General features: G+C 51.0%; 1 protein-coding gene across 2 annotated transcripts; it reads right to left on the bottom strand.

The window, feature by feature from the left end:
* Positions 1 to 265: 265 nt before the first annotated feature.
* Positions 266 to 12,650, bottom strand: VWA1 (von Willebrand factor A domain containing 1). 2 transcript variants are annotated; one of them, XM_052692075.1, is made up of 6 exons: positions 12,002 to 12,650; positions 7,132 to 7,695; positions 4,609 to 4,887; positions 3,832 to 4,104; positions 3,085 to 3,354; positions 266 to 2,489 (listed from the first exon to the last, which is right to left on the bottom strand). In XM_052692075.1, exons 1-6 carry the CDS (start codon positions 12,072 to 12,074, stop codon positions 2,455 to 2,457), a joined length of 1,494 nt encoding a protein of 497 aa, XP_052548035.1. In that variant the 5' UTR covers positions 12,075 to 12,650; the 3' UTR covers positions 266 to 2,454. The 2 variants fall into 2 exon arrangements, with proteins under 2 accessions (XP_052548035.1, XP_052548034.1); XM_052692074.1 differs by having other exon boundaries at positions 266 to 2,495; positions 12,002 to 12,644.
* Positions 12,651 to 18,010: the final 5,360 nt, after the last annotated feature.

Consider the following 18,010-nt stretch of genomic DNA (forward strand, 5'->3'; position numbering starts at 1 on the left):
GTCCCTAACTTCACTGTTTGTAGTGTGGAGGAACTCGAAGGAGTCAAAGGGGGGAAGAGGAAAAAGTGAGGCAATGAGCTTTATTGAGGCTGATGTCTTTCTGGCTATGTATTTGATTTTTGCAGGGTTGGGAATATAAACCAGATTGTGAAGTCGTAGGGAAAAATGCTTATTTTTAACCACTTAAAATCGAGGTGAATTCCAGCTTCTCATTCCCCTAAACTGATTTGTCTTTACTGCCCCCAAGAACAAAGGAGTCATTCAGTAGCTCTTGTATTTTTAATTGACTGTCTTCAAAAGGGTGCATTACATCTGGGGAGGAGGTCTTAATGCAGTAGTAAGCTATGCAGGGAGTTGTACTGAACAGTCTCTATCCTACAGCAAGAACGAACAAGATACTTTATTGCGTGAGAGATTCCAGAGGCTTTATCTTCCCCTCAGCACAGAGCCTCCATTAAGATTAATCAGTCACACATACACATTCCATAGGAGAACACAAATCATACGGAATCTTCTTATCGAGTTAATGAATGACTCACCTCCCTCCCATCCCTTCCTCCTGTGCGAGGAGCCCAAGGCGAATGTCCCACAAACCCGCGCGTGTTGAGTTCCACACTCAGCACTCCAGGTCAGAGACAAAGTTCCTCTCAGCTCCAGAAGGAATTGTTTGAAGGAGTCCATCAGCAGAGCTGTGGAGGGTTTGTGTGATGGACTGTCAGTGGATGGAGGCTCTCCAAGCACAGCTTTAAGAAAATGAATCTTTCATATGCAGACCAAACAAGCAACATATTTAAAACAGAGCAAGCATTAGTGAGGTGAGGTGTTCCCACTGATGCTGGTTTCAGTTACCAGAGATGTAGTTGTTTCTTTATAGCCATAAGTGCCAAACTTTGGAACTGGGCTTTTCATGTGGTTTTGTCACTAGCTGCTAGAATTGTCTTATTTTTCAACTCCTCTTTCTGAAGAGTAGCAATAGTGACAGCCAATTCAAGCATGAAGCCAGAGGGGAAGAACCAGATTTACTCATCTCCTGGAAAAAATAATAGTTCTTAAAATGAGCTAAAGCTTGGCACAGGGTAGGAGCCCAGGACAAGGAATCTTAAAAGAAATATATTTTAAGAGTGCAAAGGATAGAGCCAGGAATGATAGTGCTGAAGTCCGATGTCCCTTAATTAGCCATAGAACATGCTAATTAATCTCAATATAGCTGCTGTAGGACGCATATCTGACTTGCTGCAACTGATTGCAGGTATGCTGCAGTCATTTGGTGGTCACAATCCAGGCAGCACTGTGCTGTTGTGTTGTTTGAAAGTATGTTGAATGAGAGACCAAAATAACTGCTTTGTATGGCCGTGCAGTCTGGCCTTTCTTGACTTGCTGCTGCTCCTTGGGCTCAGCTAAGGGCTGAGAACAGTGTAACCTGCTGGGGAAGCAAAGTTCCAAGTTTCCAAGTTTTCTGCTCTCTCAGACTGCTATTAAATCCCAAAGCAAATGACTTGGGGGAGCTGAATCCTTCAGAGTCCATCTGGGATCTGTGTGTCACTGCAGCAGATGAATTTAACACCATTACCAGCACTGATAAAACTCAGGAATCCAGCAGGCAGACATGAACAAACTTCTCATAGTGCACCCAGCAACACTGCCCTGGGCTGGCACTGCTTTCTTGTTCCACTCCTCAGAGTTCACCAACAAAGTTTGCCATAAATCACCCTTCCCCCCCCCAGGAAAACTAGATTATTCATTTACTGCAAAATGTCTTTTACAACGTGTCTCCACGTCCAGGCCAAAGACCAAATGGGTATAAACCTCTTTTCTTCTTTTCAGAAGTCCTAGAGCCTTTGACCAGGTTTCCTCTGTGTACTGTATGTTCTCTGTACTTGTTATTTCTTTCTCCTTCTGCTTTCACCTTCCATCCCTGAGATGGTATACTTTGGGGATGCCTATTTTGAAACATGTATTAAATACACTGAATGAGTTGAAGGTAAGCTGTTTGTCAGTGGCTGTTGACAGCTTGCAATCTTTCTCTTAGTGCAGTGCCCAGAACAAAAGGCCAGTGCAGTAAACAGCTGCATCCTGAACATGCTCACAGGCTGCAAAAATACAACTGTGTCAACATTTAATAAATAGAGTACAGGAAATAAGCAAGCAATAGTGAGGATTCATCAGTTGCCTTTTGTTTGTTGTTTGTCAGGCAGGTTTATACAAGAGAGGGTACAGATTTGGCATCTAGCAGTGGGATTGTCAGCTCCATCCAGCTGAACCCCATCTTCAAGCTTTGCAAGAACTTGACTGAGGATGGCCCTCAGGCTTTGTAACCAGGACAGCTCAACAGACAGTGCAGGCTGGGACATGGTCTGTGAGCTTCCTGATTTCCTCTGTAGGTCCCTCCGTTTCATCCAAACCTTTGTTCCAAGCAAGATCTCCTGCTCTGTGGGGGATCAGTGCTCAGGTCTGTCATGCCCTCTGTCTGTGCTTGTACCCTGGGGCTTCTGTAGCTGGGAAGAACACAAAAAGCATGATGTCAGCTTTGTTTACCCGTTCTCCAAATCAGACTGAGTCATAGATCTGCTGACTCTGTGGTCATCATTGCCATCACTCTGGCCTCTTGGTGGGAAGAAGGCTGTGCTTCTGCTCTGTCACACAGCTGCTTCTTATCTCTTATTTCAGCCTATTGAGAATCCCTTTGTGTTTCATTATAGTAAGTGGCTTCTGGGTAGTGCAAGGAGGAAAGCAGATGTCATTGCCTTGGTAGCTGTGTTCAGTAGTTAGCTTGTCTCTCCCTTGTTGAAAGCCAGCTTTCATCAGCCTCCCCCCATCCTTTGTCATCCCAAATCACCACCAAAACCCCTGCATGCTTTTCCTCCTGCCTGTAACCGTAGTGCCACTAGGAGGAGCATTGCTCTTAAAAAAGAGAAGAAGAAAAGAAGAGCCAAGCTTAGGGCAATGTCCTTGGAGCGTTGGTAGCTGTGATGAAGCCCTGTTGATGAGCTGGCTGATGAGCACAGTATTTCAGCACAGCTCTGCAGGATCTCCAGCACCCACGTCCCCTTCAGGCTCAGGGATCTCCCTTGTGCCCTGACTCACCTGGCTGCATGTGCACCATGCGGCACAGCCCCTTGCCCGGCTGATCCTTGTACATGGACTTGACACACACTTTGTTTGTGGTGCCTGGGGCCATGTCTGTGAGGAGCACGCTGTGGATTTGTGGTGACACACTGATGAGTGATGAAGGGCCGGTTTGCCGCCGGCACCTGACTCGGTAACCAAGGACCTTCCCATCTGCAGCATCCCATGAAGCCTTCAGGGTGTTGGAGCCCAAGTCTTCAAAGCGAAGGTGCCTCACTTTGGAGCCCTCTAGAGAAAGAAGATCCTTGTAACTGTGGGCCTTTGCATGAAGCAGCTGTTGTAGCTTCATAGCAGCTCAGCCATATGCAGCCCATAAGAGCAGTCATACAGTGTGCGGCCAATTTGCTTTCAGTCATAAAATTACAGAACCAATTAAGGTTGGAAAAGACCTCTAAGATCTCCGAGCCCAACCCACCCCACCATGCCCACTGACTGTGTCCCTCAGTGCCACATGTCTATGGTTCTTGAGCACCCCTGGGGCAGTGACTCCCCACCATTTCCTAACATCCAATCTGCCCCTCCCGTGGTGCAACTTGAGGCCATTACCTTGAGCCCTAGGCTTTATGTATCTGCAACACCCTGATAGCATATCACGTGCTGCTCACCAGAAGCTGCAGTTCTCCTCCTCTCATCCAACCCCAGGAATCAGACTGTTATCAGGCCTCACCCAAAGGCAGATCTGTGCCCTATCAGCACAGTGCTCACCTTCCTGAGTGCATGCTTTGGCTGACAGCGATTTCTCCTTTCCTGAACTGTAGATCGCAGTCACTGTCACCAGATAGGTGGTGTTGGGTGCCAGATTCTCCACAACAGTGCTGTTGTGGGTGCCATCCACCTCCAGCAGCTGCGCTGAGTCCCCACGTAGTGGCCCATACAGGACCTGGTAGCTTGTCACACTGTCTGGTGTAGGTGCCCAGCTGACCTGGAAGCTGTGTGGCCTGGAGTCTGAGATGACAATCTGAGCTGGACTGATTTCCTCTGAAAGAAGCATGGAAAGATGGGAATGAGCATGCAGTTCATGGCATCAGGATGCTCTCAGAGGAGCACGATGGACCTGGCTTCCAGGAGGTGGAAGGTTTAGAAAGGCTGGCTGTGCTCAAGTGCTGCCCCAATCCCTCCCCTCACAAAGGATGCCCCAATGGTGTGCATCCCTGCCTGCAGAAGCACGTGACCTTCTCTAGCTGCACCTACAGTTCTTGCCTTCTTCCAGGGCTCTGCTTTCTGCCATATCCAATGATTTTTATGTTGGAAGGGCATCTTCTGACCCTGTACTAGGCAGTGCACAACTTGTTTCTAGGAGATCTGCCTGTATCGTGTCAGCAAAAAGATGCCTTCCCCTTGCTTTGTTCTGGCTTGACTGCAACCGTCTGCCTCCCCCCATCAGACCAGGCAGCATGCAGTACAGACTGCCCTGTCTTCCTCTCTATCTGGGAGGCTCAGCATGGCAGAACTTTCCTTGCATCATGGTTATGCACACTTTACCTGCCAGAGTGGTAACCCTTATTGTCTGGGGAGGGAAGTAGTGGACGTTGGATTCAGGAACGAGTGCCACCTCATATGTAGTTTCTGGAGCAAGATTGCTCAGCGTGAGGCTGGTGTGAGCCCCGGACACCTGCACTGTCCTCTTGGCTGCCAGGTCATCTGTTGGGGCATACTGCAGGGTGTAGTAACCGGTTTCTTGAGAGAGGAGTTGGGGCCACGTCAGACGGAAGCTACTTGATGTGATATCCACCACATGGAGCCGATTTGCTTGGATAACATCTGAGAGAGAGGCAAGAGCAAGAAATCAGTGATGGCAGTTGTACACAGGACATGGAACGCCAGAAATGCAGGCCCTTTGGATGGGAGATGTGACCTTTGGGGACACTGGATGACAGCTGAAGTGACCGAGGTGCAGCTGAGCTCCTCGATAACAATTCAATGAGCCAAAAGTTCACCAGTACAAACCCGAATTCTCAAAGCCATGCACAAAGCTTCAAAAATGCCAGGCACCTGGAAACTTTGCTTCTAACTGGTGGCAGCTAGAGATAGAAAGAAGCTCTGCTATGCCTGCACCAAGCAAGGCAGTCTCATTTTTTTTTCTCTGAGCTGTTGCTTGGCTGTGGGGTGGGCAGCAGCACTGCTCCCTCCCAGCACTGTGGACATGGGACTCTGCAGCCTCCTGTGAGCCCCACGGCTGGAACACAGAGGAGCCAGGAACAGAGGAAAGGTACTGGTGCCAAAAGCTCTGCCAAAGGCTCAGGGAACAGAAATGAATGAGTTTGGCTGCAGGGCATGGGGATGCTGCAAATAAATCGGGAAGATTGAAGTGATGGGATGCAGCACCCAAGGATGAGCTACGGCACGCCCAAGCACTTCTGCTGCCACACGACAGCTGCTCTGACCATTGAAGAAGGAGATAAATCCAAGAAAGTAGATGCTCATTGATTTCCTTCTCAGTCCCTCCGTGCTGGCAGGGGAATCAATGTGTAACCTCTGGCGCTGGACCAGGCAGTGCCCTCCTGGGAGCACTTGGACACAGCTCAGACACACTTGCCTCCTGCCTTGCGGGTGACTCACACAGGATGAGGGTGGACACAGAAGCACCATTTCACAGCAGTGAGCTTGTTGGCATCCCGTGAATGCTGGCGAGGTCAAGATTGGACTTGCAGGAGTGCTGCTGCTTTTATGATGTGCACAAGAAATGCAGTCAGGCAGCAGATGAACCCCTTCTGCCCTGGATCCATAATCCATTCTGCAGGAGATGCAGTGGGGTCCTGTGACAAAGCACCTCTGCTTCATGGCTTTACTTCCCTGCTTTAACGTGGATGGGGCAATATTTCCAATTCTGGAAAGGGAAACATGCTTCTCCATCACCAGAATGAACATTCAAGGTTTGGGATCATTTTCCTGGTCACTTGCTCACGGTCAGTGCTACGTGAGGGTGTTGGAGGAAAGGGAAGCAAGGCTCATTTCTCTGCAGCACTGATACATTCTCCTTTCATGACACTTTTATACCATGTGGATTCAGGGTGCACTAGAAGCTGAAACAGCTACTTGAAAGGAAACATTTGGGGTCTGCATGGCACCTGTAAGACAGAAGGTCCCATACTCAGATCGGACAGAGAAGAGAACGTGGCCCCTGGGTGTGATTTGTTAAATGGCAGTGGCTGAAAATTGGAAGAAACTGCTACACAGAGAGGATTCTGCACTAAGGGGTTACTTGGACACACCACAGACAGCTCTGTCTGACTCACACAGCAGAAATCAAGTGGGGAATTAAAACAGGACTTCCAACAGTGACAAAGCCTCCAGAAAATGAAAGTCTGCAAAGTCCCAGTTGCTTGCTCAGCTTTCCAAACAGATCCAAAGGCTGAGGCTGAACCCCTGCTTTGTGATCATGGATGCACACTGCAGTGGCACAGAGGACATGCACTGTGCAGCTCAGCATGCAGCGTTCCTGGCGCTGGTTTCCCAGCACTTATCCCTTGTCCCTCATTCTGGCTTTGGCTCTCTCCAGACTCTTTCCTAGGTGCTTTAAAACACTGGGCTGTTAGAAAGCAGCTCTCTGCCTGTTCTTGCTGTCTGTGCACTCACAGACGTGCCAGCAGCTGCCTTGCCGAGCCCAACAAACTGGGCTGGGAATTTCTTCCAAGGGCTGCACTGGCCAAGCTGCTCTGTAGATCTGGCAGATGCAGAACACGTTACAACAGGGGATTTGTGGAACAAAAACATTCCTGTGCTGAAATCTTAATTCTGAGAGCAACAACCATCATCGCTAATTGCTCGTGGTAAGAGAGCACTGACTGCCAGCTACTTGTAGGCAGGGGATGGGTGCCAGCACCCTGCCTGAGCCATAAAAGTGTGCAGGCAGAGCTTAGGGGCCAAAACCTACCCAGGCACACAGCTTTCGTACGTGCAGTGTGTTAACACGCTCCTGTGGAGCAGGAGATCTGTTGGTTTTAGGGGATTTTCAAGCTTGTCCTGCTGCAAGCTCCCCGAGACCGCAGCCCAGCCCCAGCATACCTAGCATAGCATCTCGCAGCTCCTTGGTGATGATGGGGAGATCATCCACGTCCACAAAGTGCAGGTGCTTCTCAGGAGGCTGGCTGGCAGCAGCAGACAACTCCAGGTAATTCCCCCGCCCTGTGCTGACAATGAAGACTGTCACTCCCATGTCCTTCAGGAGCTGCATGGGCTCAGAGATGTCATCACTGGAGAACCCATCCGTCACCCAAACCAGAACCTTGGGCACATCTGGCCGGGCACCAGCATCATTGCTGAAGAGCTTTTCCTTGGCAAAGGAGAGCGCTTTGCCTGTGTTGGTGTCACCCATGAGCTGTCGGGTGTCCCGGATGGCTTGCTGCACCGTCCCACGGGACAGGTACCGGTCAAAGGGGAACTCCATGGTGGGGGTCGTGCTGATGTGGATGATGCTGGTCTGGACATCGTTGGGGCCAAAGGTGAAAGGCCGCACGAGGTCCCACATGAATTTCTTGACCTTGGAGAATTCATAGTAGGAGACGCTGCCAGAGCTGTCCAGTAAGAAGAGGATGTCTCCCTCTGAATTGGAAATGGAGGGCTGAGGACCTAACGGGGGAAGAGAGAGGGGTGGTTAGAGAAATGGTGTAGAAATTGGGAAGACTTGGTTTTCTTGGGCCAGACCTCAGAATGCTGATCTCAGAAGCTTGCTGGGGAGAGACTTCAGCAGGCACCCTTTTTACTGCTGTTACTTGCAGAGAGAGGGCTCCTGGGCTTTGTACTCAGCCCTGCTAGCAGCTGCCTGGGAGCTTCTCATCCCATCACCCTGTGTTTGATGGCTTTGTTTGGACCTAGTGGTGTGGACAGCTGGGCTTTGCTGAACCCTCTGAGGTGCACTGAAGTTAGGGTATGCCCAAGGCTGTTCACTACCAACATACACAACAACAACAACAGAAAAACTATTGGGAACAAAAACTGGATCCTAAACCCTCTGAGATCCAAAAACCTGCATTGGGTTGGACTCTCCAGGAGCAGGGAGTGGCATTCCCCCTGCCTACAAATGAAATTGTTTTACAGTCCTATTTCAAGTTCAGGATCAGGAGTCAGAGTAGCTCCAAAAGCAAACCCACATGCCCTGGGTCCATCTCTTGCTGCTGAGAAAATGCCTTGGAGCTGTCTCAGTTTGCACTGACACCTCTTGTTAGTCAGCACCAGGCTGTTCCTGGGCACTTTCTTCTCACAGATGAAAGAAGACATGTTCCTGGTGCTGGGAACATGGATTTGGAATCTTTTTAGCCACCATTCTGCTTTCTGGCAGCTTTTGAGGTGTAAAAAGGGAGAAAAAAAAAACACAGAGCAGCGGTTGGTGCCAGCCTGCTTGGGCTGCTTTGACAGGGAAGGAATGGGGAACGCAGGGTTGCCAAGCGATGTGGGACCTGGGGCACTGATGGGCTCGGTGCAGCACACAATGGCTGAGTGCTGGAGCCGCGTGTGGGAGGCAAACCACAAGGCAGCAGACAGCTGAATGGATAGGCCTCTGCAAAATTAATTGCTGGGAGGAGATGGCTCCTGCAAAGAGCTCTGCCCCTGCAGAAGGCACGCCAAGGCAGGCCCTGAGACAAACGGGAGGAGCAGGGTCACAGAGCCCCTCCTGGGGACTGCTCCCAGATGAAGACACAAATGGCAAACCCAGGGCAGGAGTCAGGGGGTGCAGGGCACCATGTATGTGTCCTCAGGGTGGCACCTGGCACGGATCAGATGTGCAACGGTAACTTGAGCTCTGGCTCTGTCCCATGGCAAGAACATCGGTGTCCAGGTGTGAAAAACACGCTGCAATGAGCTTCTGCGCTGCTCCAGAGAGCAGAGCCACCCAGAGCCAGGCCCTTCACCTCCCTGCTGCATTACGTGCTGGCTGAGAGCACAGAGCCATACCAAACCCATGACGAAACAACTGGAGAAATGGAGAACGATGTTGCTCAGAGGTGACTAAGCCAGAGATGCCAAGAGGAGGCAGGAGCAGCTCACGTCCAGCTCTGCGTGACCCAGCACGACTCAACCCTGTGCAGACACACACACCCAGCAGCCTGGCACTCAGACCTGAGCAGAAAACACAAGCACAGCCTAGCCAGCTTTCTGCTTGCCCACGGCGACGTGCAGCTCCAGCAGCACGTCACACAGCACAGCCAAATCCATCACCTCCAGGTCCTTCGAGCTGCTGCTTCACCAAGGCATGCAACACCGGTTCTGCTGTGAGCTCCTGGCTGCGTGGAGCTGCAGCTTCTTGCTCTCCCCTCCACTGGAAGGGTATAAAGCCACTGACTTGGCTGCCAAGCTGTAGTGAGGGATTTTGGCAACACAGTGGCCTCTTCCCAGCAAAAAATCATCTATTTTAATTTCTCCCCTCTGTTCCCCATTATTTTGAGTGGCAGTGTTTGTTTCCTGAGTGTTGCAACAAGCAGCTGTGAAAGCTTCTGGTGCTGGCAAAGGACATTGCTCCCCCATGGCAAACAAGGTCACGCACGGAGAAACTTGGAGGTTTCCCCTGGGGAGCAGACAGTAAACTCCTGTCCTGCCAAAGTGAACTCCCCAGGGAAACAGGGTGGCAAGCCACATGGACACCTGCTAGGGGAGAAGGATGCTGATGGAGAGCCAAGAGCCAAACCCTTGTAATGGTGCTGCAGTGTGCCCTGCAGCTGTGGGCACAGCGAGGCGGGCGGAACGTCAGCATCCTGCGGACATGGGTTTCACCCATCAATGCTGGGAATAGCTGCGTGGGTTAGGAAGCACTGCAGGAAGGGCTGCAGTTTGACACCACCACGTCCTGCCTGGGGGGCAGAACGAACAGCCCAGCAGCCAATGGTCACCAACAGCAAGTTGTGCTGGTGGGCAGTTTGGTATTTCAGAGCTATCTGAAGGGGTTGTGATCCGTCATAATTCAGTTCCATCACTCAGCCCTGTGTAAGATGGGAATGAAGTCCTCTCTGTGAGACTTTTCTGCTAGAGAGGAGTCACAAAAACATCCTCACTGCAGTGATGCTGATTGTGGCTGGGCACACCACCATCCTTCCCTTCAGGCTTTCTGTTCCTTCATCTTTCTTGCTGTTCTTTGTCCTCCATCCAACACAAACATCTCCCCTATGCCAGAGGTGGGGCTTTGGGGATTTGTTACCAGCAAATCCCTGCCTTACGCAAGCAGCTGCTGTTTTCGAACTGTTTTCTCTCTTTACAGCAAAAAAAGGATCGGCTGCTTGGCCAGATGCCAAGCAGAGATTTCTCACTTTTGTGGGGCTCTTGGAGAAGGGACGTCCACAAAATCTCCTGTGCCATCAGCCCTGAGCACAGCCGGAGCCCGGGGAACAAGTGTTGGCAGCATCCTTTTGTCCCCCTCGGGCTGGTACTTGTCGATAGGCGTGGATCAGTTGTGCAAAGAAGGGTTTAGAAGGGATCAGTTGAGAGCAAAATGTCACCATGGAGTCCCAGCGCTGCTTATTTACACACTTGGCTTTTCCAAGAGGAAAACAGCCAGGCGTGTGCGTCCTGCTCTGAGATGCTGACAGGAGACATCCGCTCCAAGAGCTCCCCTCAGCTGGGACCTGAACACGTGCCATGTGCCTCATTTACGTGGGACTCAGTGCTCCTAGAGCAAAAAGGGTTCCACAGCCAGAAAAGATCGTGTCCTGTCTCTGTTAACTATGCCTTAAATTCCGCATTTGTCTTCCCTTGTGCTATTTGGCCACGCAAAGAAAATTCTTCTGCTGAGCTGAGTGTGCAGGGTGAGCAGCATTGTCTGCACCTTTCCTGGGGGCTCTCCGTTCAGCCCTGCTGGCTGCCCAGCAGCTCCCCGTCTTTGTCCCCTGAAGTTAATGAAGCTGCCTCCGCTCACATCCAGCCAAGACCCCAGGAAGCAGAGTTACGACCACGCATCCTCATGGCTCAATCACTTCCCCTCGCTGCGTGGTGATGGCACACCACAATGGCTCCAGACAGGAGCTCTGCCAGGCTGGCTGTTTGCTCAAGGTTGCTTTTGGGAGTGGCCGGAGGTGCCCACATAAAAGCTGCCGGGAAGCAGGCATGCTGCCCACCAGCAGGTTCTCTTCTAGTTTGCAGTTTGCAAGCCTAAAGTAAGCTGTCAGCAGTGCAACAGCATAACTGCCTCTGGGGCATGGCATGGGCAGGGACAGCCGCACAATTCCTGAGCCAGCCTGCACCTCCAGACCCTTCTCCACAGCTTGGGTCACCGGTGGGCAAAATCCATTCCCTGTAATGGGATCTGAGCAACAGTCACTGTCTGCTTTGCCTGCTAGGAGCAGAATTATCCTGTCCAGGCACAACAGAACTTTATGTCCCCTTTCACACTTCTCAGGTTCAAACTCCGGGGAAAACCAGCTGCAGCCAGCAGCAGTCCCAGAGCTGTTCCTTCTTTTACTGAGCACAAGGATCCCCCCAGTAACCATACCAGCAGTCCCTGCCCAGCTAACCAGAGAGAGACACTCATCCCCTCCGTGTCCCCCTTCCCGCTGTCGGCTCTGACACCACACCGCAGGCGTTCTCCCCGAGCAGCAGCCAAGAGAAAGCATTGCAAGGAGAAAACGTCAGGACTGAATTATACGAGGTTAGGCAGAGGACAACAGGACAGGTACAGTATCAATCGCTGCTTTCACTTCTCTTAACCAGGGTGCCCAGTACATGGGGAGCAGCGACTATCAGGACTCTCCTTCTTACTGCACTAAACTCTGCCAGCTTCTTTTCCAAGGGAGGTAAGTTTTCTTTCTAATGTAGCAATTTTAGAAACATTTTCCTTCACTTTGCCCTTACGCCAGCAGAGTAACACCCCAGGGGAACGGCAGAGCTATGGCAGCAGCGTCACTTCAGCTCAGCTCCTGTCCCAGCACGGTGGGGACCCCGCAGCACTCACCTTGGCCAGGTGCTTCCTGCCCCGCAGCGAGCTGCAGCCACACACCAAGCACCAGAGCTGCCTCGGCCAGCATAGCAAAGTCCAGTCCTGGGCAAACTACCTTAAATCCAAAAGCTCGGCTCTGTGAAGGCAGTCGAAAGGCTCAGCATCAGTCATATTACATGCAGCGATCCAGCAGAGCCCAGGGCAGCTTGTGAGCTGCTCATGCCTTGAGATCCGACAGCTCTTTCTTTCGCTGCGCCGTGGCACAATCTCTGAGTGCTGGAGGCAATTTTCCTTCCTCTCCACGTCCCCCTCGGCTGGGGATGGGGTGCACTGCCCTTTCGAGCTCTGCTTGCTGCTGGGGTTTGCTCGCAGGCAGCGGGCGTGCAGCTGGGCTGGGGTGAAAAATCTGTCCCGATAGATGAAACGCCGGCCCTGCGAGACACTGGCAGCAGTCCAGCTATGAGGGAAAAAAAAAAGAGAGAGAGAGAGAAGCTCAGTGAAATCCAAAGCTCTCTCTGCTCTGGAATGAACTAGAAGAAGGGAAAACGCGTATAGAGAGGAAAGAAAAAGTCGATGGGCCGGGGAGCGCGCCCTGCTCAGGGAATATTAGCTAATCCTTTGGGAGGAGGCTGTGGAGCACTCCTAAGGTCCTAGCGCTGCCTGCACAGCTCCAGCCCTGCCCCACACGGGGCTGCTCCTGCACAGCCCTCTGCCCACCTCCCTCTGGCCTCAGCTTCAGGCTGCGAGTCAAAGGGGGCTAAAGATAAGCCCATGACAAACGTCTTGCTGGATGGAGGGGCCAAAGAGCTTGGCTGAGGGCATGTGCCAAATAAAACTCCACCAGGTTTTCCCCTCTTGGGTACACAGCCTCTCTATATTCCCCCTAGATGGAGGAGTTTCTTGCCAATCAACAAAATCCCTGAGCAAACCCCACTTCCCTCCTCACTTCTGCCCTGCCACCGATGTCTCTGCCTTTGGCTCCTGCTCAGCAGGTGGAGGTGACAATATTCCCCTTCTCTTTTGTCCCCACTTTCTTGGTTCATCTTGGTTATGTAGATCAGTTTGGGAGCAGAGAGTTTGTGGTTTAACATGACATCCTCATCTCAGCTACAGCCCTCAGGGGTTACTGCTGCATGGAGCCCTGAGCTGCTCCTCTCTTGAATTATTACCACCCTACAGGGGATAGCAGTTTTCAAGGAAATAAAGCAAAATACAACGTTCAGCTAAGCCACACAGCCATCAGTGGAAAAAACATATTGCATATGGTGCTTCTGGACAGATCCAAGACATTACAAGCAGAGAAAAACTGGAAAATTACACTCAATTATGAAGAGACTCATCAGTGTCATCTCCTCTGACAGGGGGAGTGACCAACCAGACAGGATGAAAAGTAGCAGAGGAGGAAAGTTTAGAAGCCGGCGGGATTTCTTAAACCGGTGAGCCATATTTCCCCCAATTTGATTTTGTCTCTCCTGGGAACTATAAAGAAACGAAGAGGAATTATGAGCCAAGGAGCTGTGCAGGCTGGAAAAAATCATATCCAAACTCATCAAGCAAATGGAAAGTCAGGACAGGCCCAAGAAATCAGATCCAACTGGGAAGCCCCGGAGCCAGCCAGCTAGTTAAACGTCATGGGCACTTGTTTGTGCTTCTCCTCCCAGCCCCACCTCAGGCAGACAGGCTGGGTTTGGTACCCAGCTGCACCAGGAAGGAACGTTGTAGTATCAGGTTGTATGATACCCCATACCCGTGTGTCATGAACTTAGGGGAATGACTCAGCCTCACCCACTGATTCATGCAGGCTAGAATAATCTTCATCCCAGGGACACAGAAGAATTTGATACCCCTACTCTCATCCTCCACCATGTGACCTGACAGATCATAGGATGGCCTGAGTTGGAAGGGACCTTAAAACCCATTCCTTTCCCCCTGCTGTGGGCAGGATTGCTGGAATAGGCAGCACAGGGCCCATCCAGCATGGCCTCAGGCACCTCTGTGGACGGGGCACACGCACTGCTCTGGGGTGCATCCATCTGGGGTGCAGTGCTCCAGCTGGGGCTTCACAAGGACACGTAAATACCCTTGTCATGCTTGTCCAAGTCATTGTGGAAGGCATAACTTCCTTCATTAAAAATAAATATCAGCCCAGCATCATCTCTGCTAGAGCTCCTGTAAGTCCTTATGGTTAGCAGGGACAGGTGCTGCAGAGGTGCAGGTGCTCCAGCACAAGAGCTGTCTGGTTTTGGCCTCTTTTGAGGATCAGGTTGCACAAAGCAAGTCATGCCAAGAGCAGTGCTCCCACAGTTCCTCAGCTTCTCCATCCGGTCTGGATCCTACCATCACCAAGGCTCCTCTGGGCACCTTGTGCTATCAGCTGTCTCTCTAATTCTCAAATCCACATAGATCCATTATGCTGGTCCACATTCAGCTTGATTGCTGATGCTCATGGATGAGCACTCAGAACCCCTCGACTGGAGTTGGTGGGAATGCAGAGATGATTTCCTTGCATTACTCACTTCCCAAGAACACTTCCCATAGAAGAGTTGCTCATAATTTCCTTTTTTGTTTGTCATTTTTTCAATGTCAATGCCATTCAGTCTCACACCCTGCAGCCTGGAGAGATTTCAACCTTTATTTCCTTAGAAGTCTTGCTAGGATAAGAGGAAGCAGGAAAAAGCAGCCTGGAAAATCATTAGATCTCACACAATTTAACTTTATTTTTAAACTTTACTGTAAAGGACAGCTCTTGTTTCCAGTAAGGCTGGTGCTTGCGTATGCTGATGCACGCTGTGTTCTGGAGCCAGCAGCATCACCCTACTTTGATCCCACACAACTGTGGCCAGAATGGGGCTGCAGGGCTCAGCTTATGACCTCCATCTGTCATAACTCAACCAAAACTTACCGAGGGCAATTGTGATCATCTTCCTACCATGCCCAAGTGATAATCCAGCTCAGGAGTAGTTAAAACTTGTTAAAAAAAACAAAAGAAGTACCACCACCAACCAATCCCTACATTTTGATTGTCCACTCTTCCTTGTTTCAAGGGTTGATCGTAAATCACAGGGTCTGATTTGCATGGGCAGTGTATGGCAGAGCTCTGCCCGTGGGGAGTTTGGTGGTGGCTGCAGCTGCCAGGATAGATGCAATATCCTCTGAGGCAAATCACAGCTGGAACAAACAGGCGGTTTGGAACACAGCCTTTCTTCAGCTCTACATAAAAGCTTTTGTTTGGAGGGAGCTATCTATATATGGGAATTTGGAAATTCCCCATTTGGAAAGGAAGTGAAGCGGCCCTGTAAGCAATGGGAGAAGGATGGTATGAACTTCCCTGGACCCGCAGGTGGGCAGCAGCCAGGCTGGGCAGTGGGGGCTCAGGCTGTGTCACAGTGGAGGTCTCAGCAGCTCCAGGCTGCGTTTGTGCAGGGCATGAATTGGGAACTCTGCCGACCCCAGCAGTGCCACTGCAGCAGGATGGGTCCCTGTGCTGGCAGGTCTCAGTTAACACTGTGCCGTGCCATCTGCAGGTTCAAGTCAGCTCTTATTTCTGTTATGACTTTGGAGACAAACTACAAAAATAGTTCCCTCCCGGCACTCCCCAGCTGTATTTATCCACAGAAGTTACCCAGTGACTCCAGCAACTGTACAGCGAGACAAGATCTGGCTGATGCTTCTTCCCAAGCATCTTGAATCACAGAACTGCAGTCACTTCTAGGGTGAAGCACGGCACATTTTCAACCACATGCAGCAACATCACACCAAAACTTTGGAGATGGGAGAAAGTCACCGAAGGGTTTTACGCTAAGAGAACGCAGCTGCTCACATTGGAGCCATTGGAAAGGCCTCCTCCCATCACAAGCACTGCAGAAGTGGCTGTGGACCCTCAGGCAGCACCCAGAAGGAAGGAAACGCCGTGTGGGCCTTGCTGCTATTTCCCTCCAGCACCGTGTCACACCAGGACACAGTGTCCTAGTTTTCTGTTTCAGCTGCTTATGTGGAATGAAGGAATTTGTGGAACGAGCACACAGGTAGACACAGGCACATCACATGGCTAATGCAGAGAGGGACGATGTTCTCTGAGCAATTTTCTGTTCATGCCAGGGATCTGAGCCCCTCTGGCTCCTGCATGCCATGCGGTGCACTCCTCGGGCTGTTTGAGGCCCAGATAAGGCATGCTTGGATGGTTTGGAAGGAGTCAGCTTGTCACAAAGTACCAGCCCTCAGCTGGATCCCAGACACCAAAGTGACTGCACTGAACCTGTGGGTCATCACAGTGAACTAAAAGCCAGAACAAAAGGAGGCACTAATTGATGCCATCATTCATTTACCCTGAGAAGGAGGAGAAGTTAGGTCAAATGGAGAGGGGAAGGAGTGCTGTGCTGAGCAGCGGCCAGAGTCATGGCCAAGCTCAGGGTGCCTCTGCTGGGACAGATCTCAATGCACTCCATCCTTTCCCACTTTCCTAAGGGCATTTCCACCTGGAATTTGTTTCTGCAGTACTCCAGGCAGACACAGCATGCTGCTAGCTCCTTGCAGTGCCTCTTAGGAAGCATGTCACCACTGACCGAGGAGGGATGTGTTGGTTTGAGTCATACACATTTCAGAAGCAGAGACAGCAATTCTGGGTCTTTTCACTTGTAAAGGGCAACTTTTATCACTTTCCAATGAGATGACAGTGGTTGACTGGAACATCTGAATAACCCACTGAATGACATCTTGCTGATGAGGACAGCTTGGCTGACAGCAGGCTCCATGGTAGGTGGGGGAGCCGACCCCAGTCAATAACTGAACACCCACCAGCAGCAAGGAACCCACAGGTCAGAGCACAGATGCTTTGGGAGTGAAAGAAAGCCACATGCACAAGCAAAGCACAAGGAGTTCATTCACTGCTCCCATCAGAAGGCAGATGTTCGGCCTCTTCTTGGAAACTGGGGCCTCATGCAAGACATGCAGAGGTTACTTGGGAAGAGAAATGTCACAAACAAGAGTCCCCTCTTCCCTGTCCTTTCCCTGAGGGCAGCACAGTAAGGGGACCTTGATGCCAGCATGCAGCTGCCTTACCAGTGCTGTTTTAGTCACAAATCACAGCACCAGCTCCAGCCAACTGGGGCACACCACAGGATCTCCAAGTCCATGAGGAGCCCATGTAGGGCACAGAAGTGATGGGAGATGGGAGATGGGAGATGGCTGTTCTCCTTGCAGCTGTGCTATGGGACCCGACCCCGTGTAGCAGCCTGGCTCTCAGAGCTGCAGCTACGCCAGCTTTGTTTATGAGCTCACAAAATGACAACGAGTTCAACCAGCTCCTTGCTTTCGCCTCGCCTCTGCGATTTGCAGTGCTTTATATGCGTAGGAACAAGTGAGCTCATTTGCAGAGTTCCAGGAGCGGGTCAAAGAGCAACCTGATACAGAGGTGGAAAATAAGCAGGAGGGCTGGCTGCCAGAGCGTAGAGCAGAGCTGAAGCTCTTGGGCCTGACCTGAGTGTGCCAGCCCGCTCACCATCCGAATTTAGGGCACCTCTGACCCAGCCGTTTCACCTTTTCCTTTTTAGGAGAAGTTCTACACATCATCTATCCGACAGCTCACAGCTGGGAGCAGCTGCCTCACAGACCCATGGTAGTGAATGGGTAAAATAAGAAAAAACAGCAAAAAAAAAAAAACACTCCCACAAAAAACAGAAACAGAAGTGGCTCATTGCTCATTAAGAGGCTTCTGGATTTCTCTTGTAATGTAGGTCATGGATAGGCAGCACCTCTGGCACTGTCTCTCCCAGTTACAGAAGAGGGCCCACTTCTGCATGCAGCAGGCTGAGCAAATGGCTGCTGGGTTATTGTGGCAATTCTTCATCCTTCATGTAGTGTATCCTCATCCTCTCCCCATGCCAAGGGTGTCAGGGCTGTCCACATGTATCAGCTTCTCAGCCAGGGGGGAGCTGGCAGGAGAGAGCTCACTGCTTCACTGCTCCAATCCTGTTCTCTATGGCCACAACATCAAAATAAGGAGAGGAAGATGCAGATGTGCAACGA

The sequence above is a fragment of the Tympanuchus pallidicinctus genome, unplaced genomic scaffold, assembly GCF_026119805.1.
Source record: "Tympanuchus pallidicinctus isolate F22 unplaced genomic scaffold, pur_lepc_1.0 scaffold29, whole genome shotgun sequence".
Classification (NCBI taxonomy): domain Eukaryota; kingdom Metazoa; phylum Chordata; class Aves; order Galliformes; family Phasianidae; genus Tympanuchus; species Tympanuchus pallidicinctus.

What these genes read in the sequence shown, in the direction of transcription:
- VWA1 (XM_052692074.1), bottom strand. Translation starts at nt 12,074, where the DNA reads ATGCTGGCCGAGGCAGCTCTGGTGCTTGGTGTGTGGCTGCAGCTCGCT. An exon ending in GCTGCGAGATGCTATGCTAG is followed by an intron (nt 4,888 to 7,131) that starts GTATGCTGGGGC and finishes CCTCTCTCTCAG; the next exon opens with ATGTTATCCAAGCAAATCGG. An exon ending in AAGGGTTACCACTCTGGCAG is followed by an intron (nt 4,105 to 4,608) that starts GTAAAGTGTGCA and finishes TGCTTCTTTCAG; the next exon opens with AGGAAATCAGTCCAGCTCAG.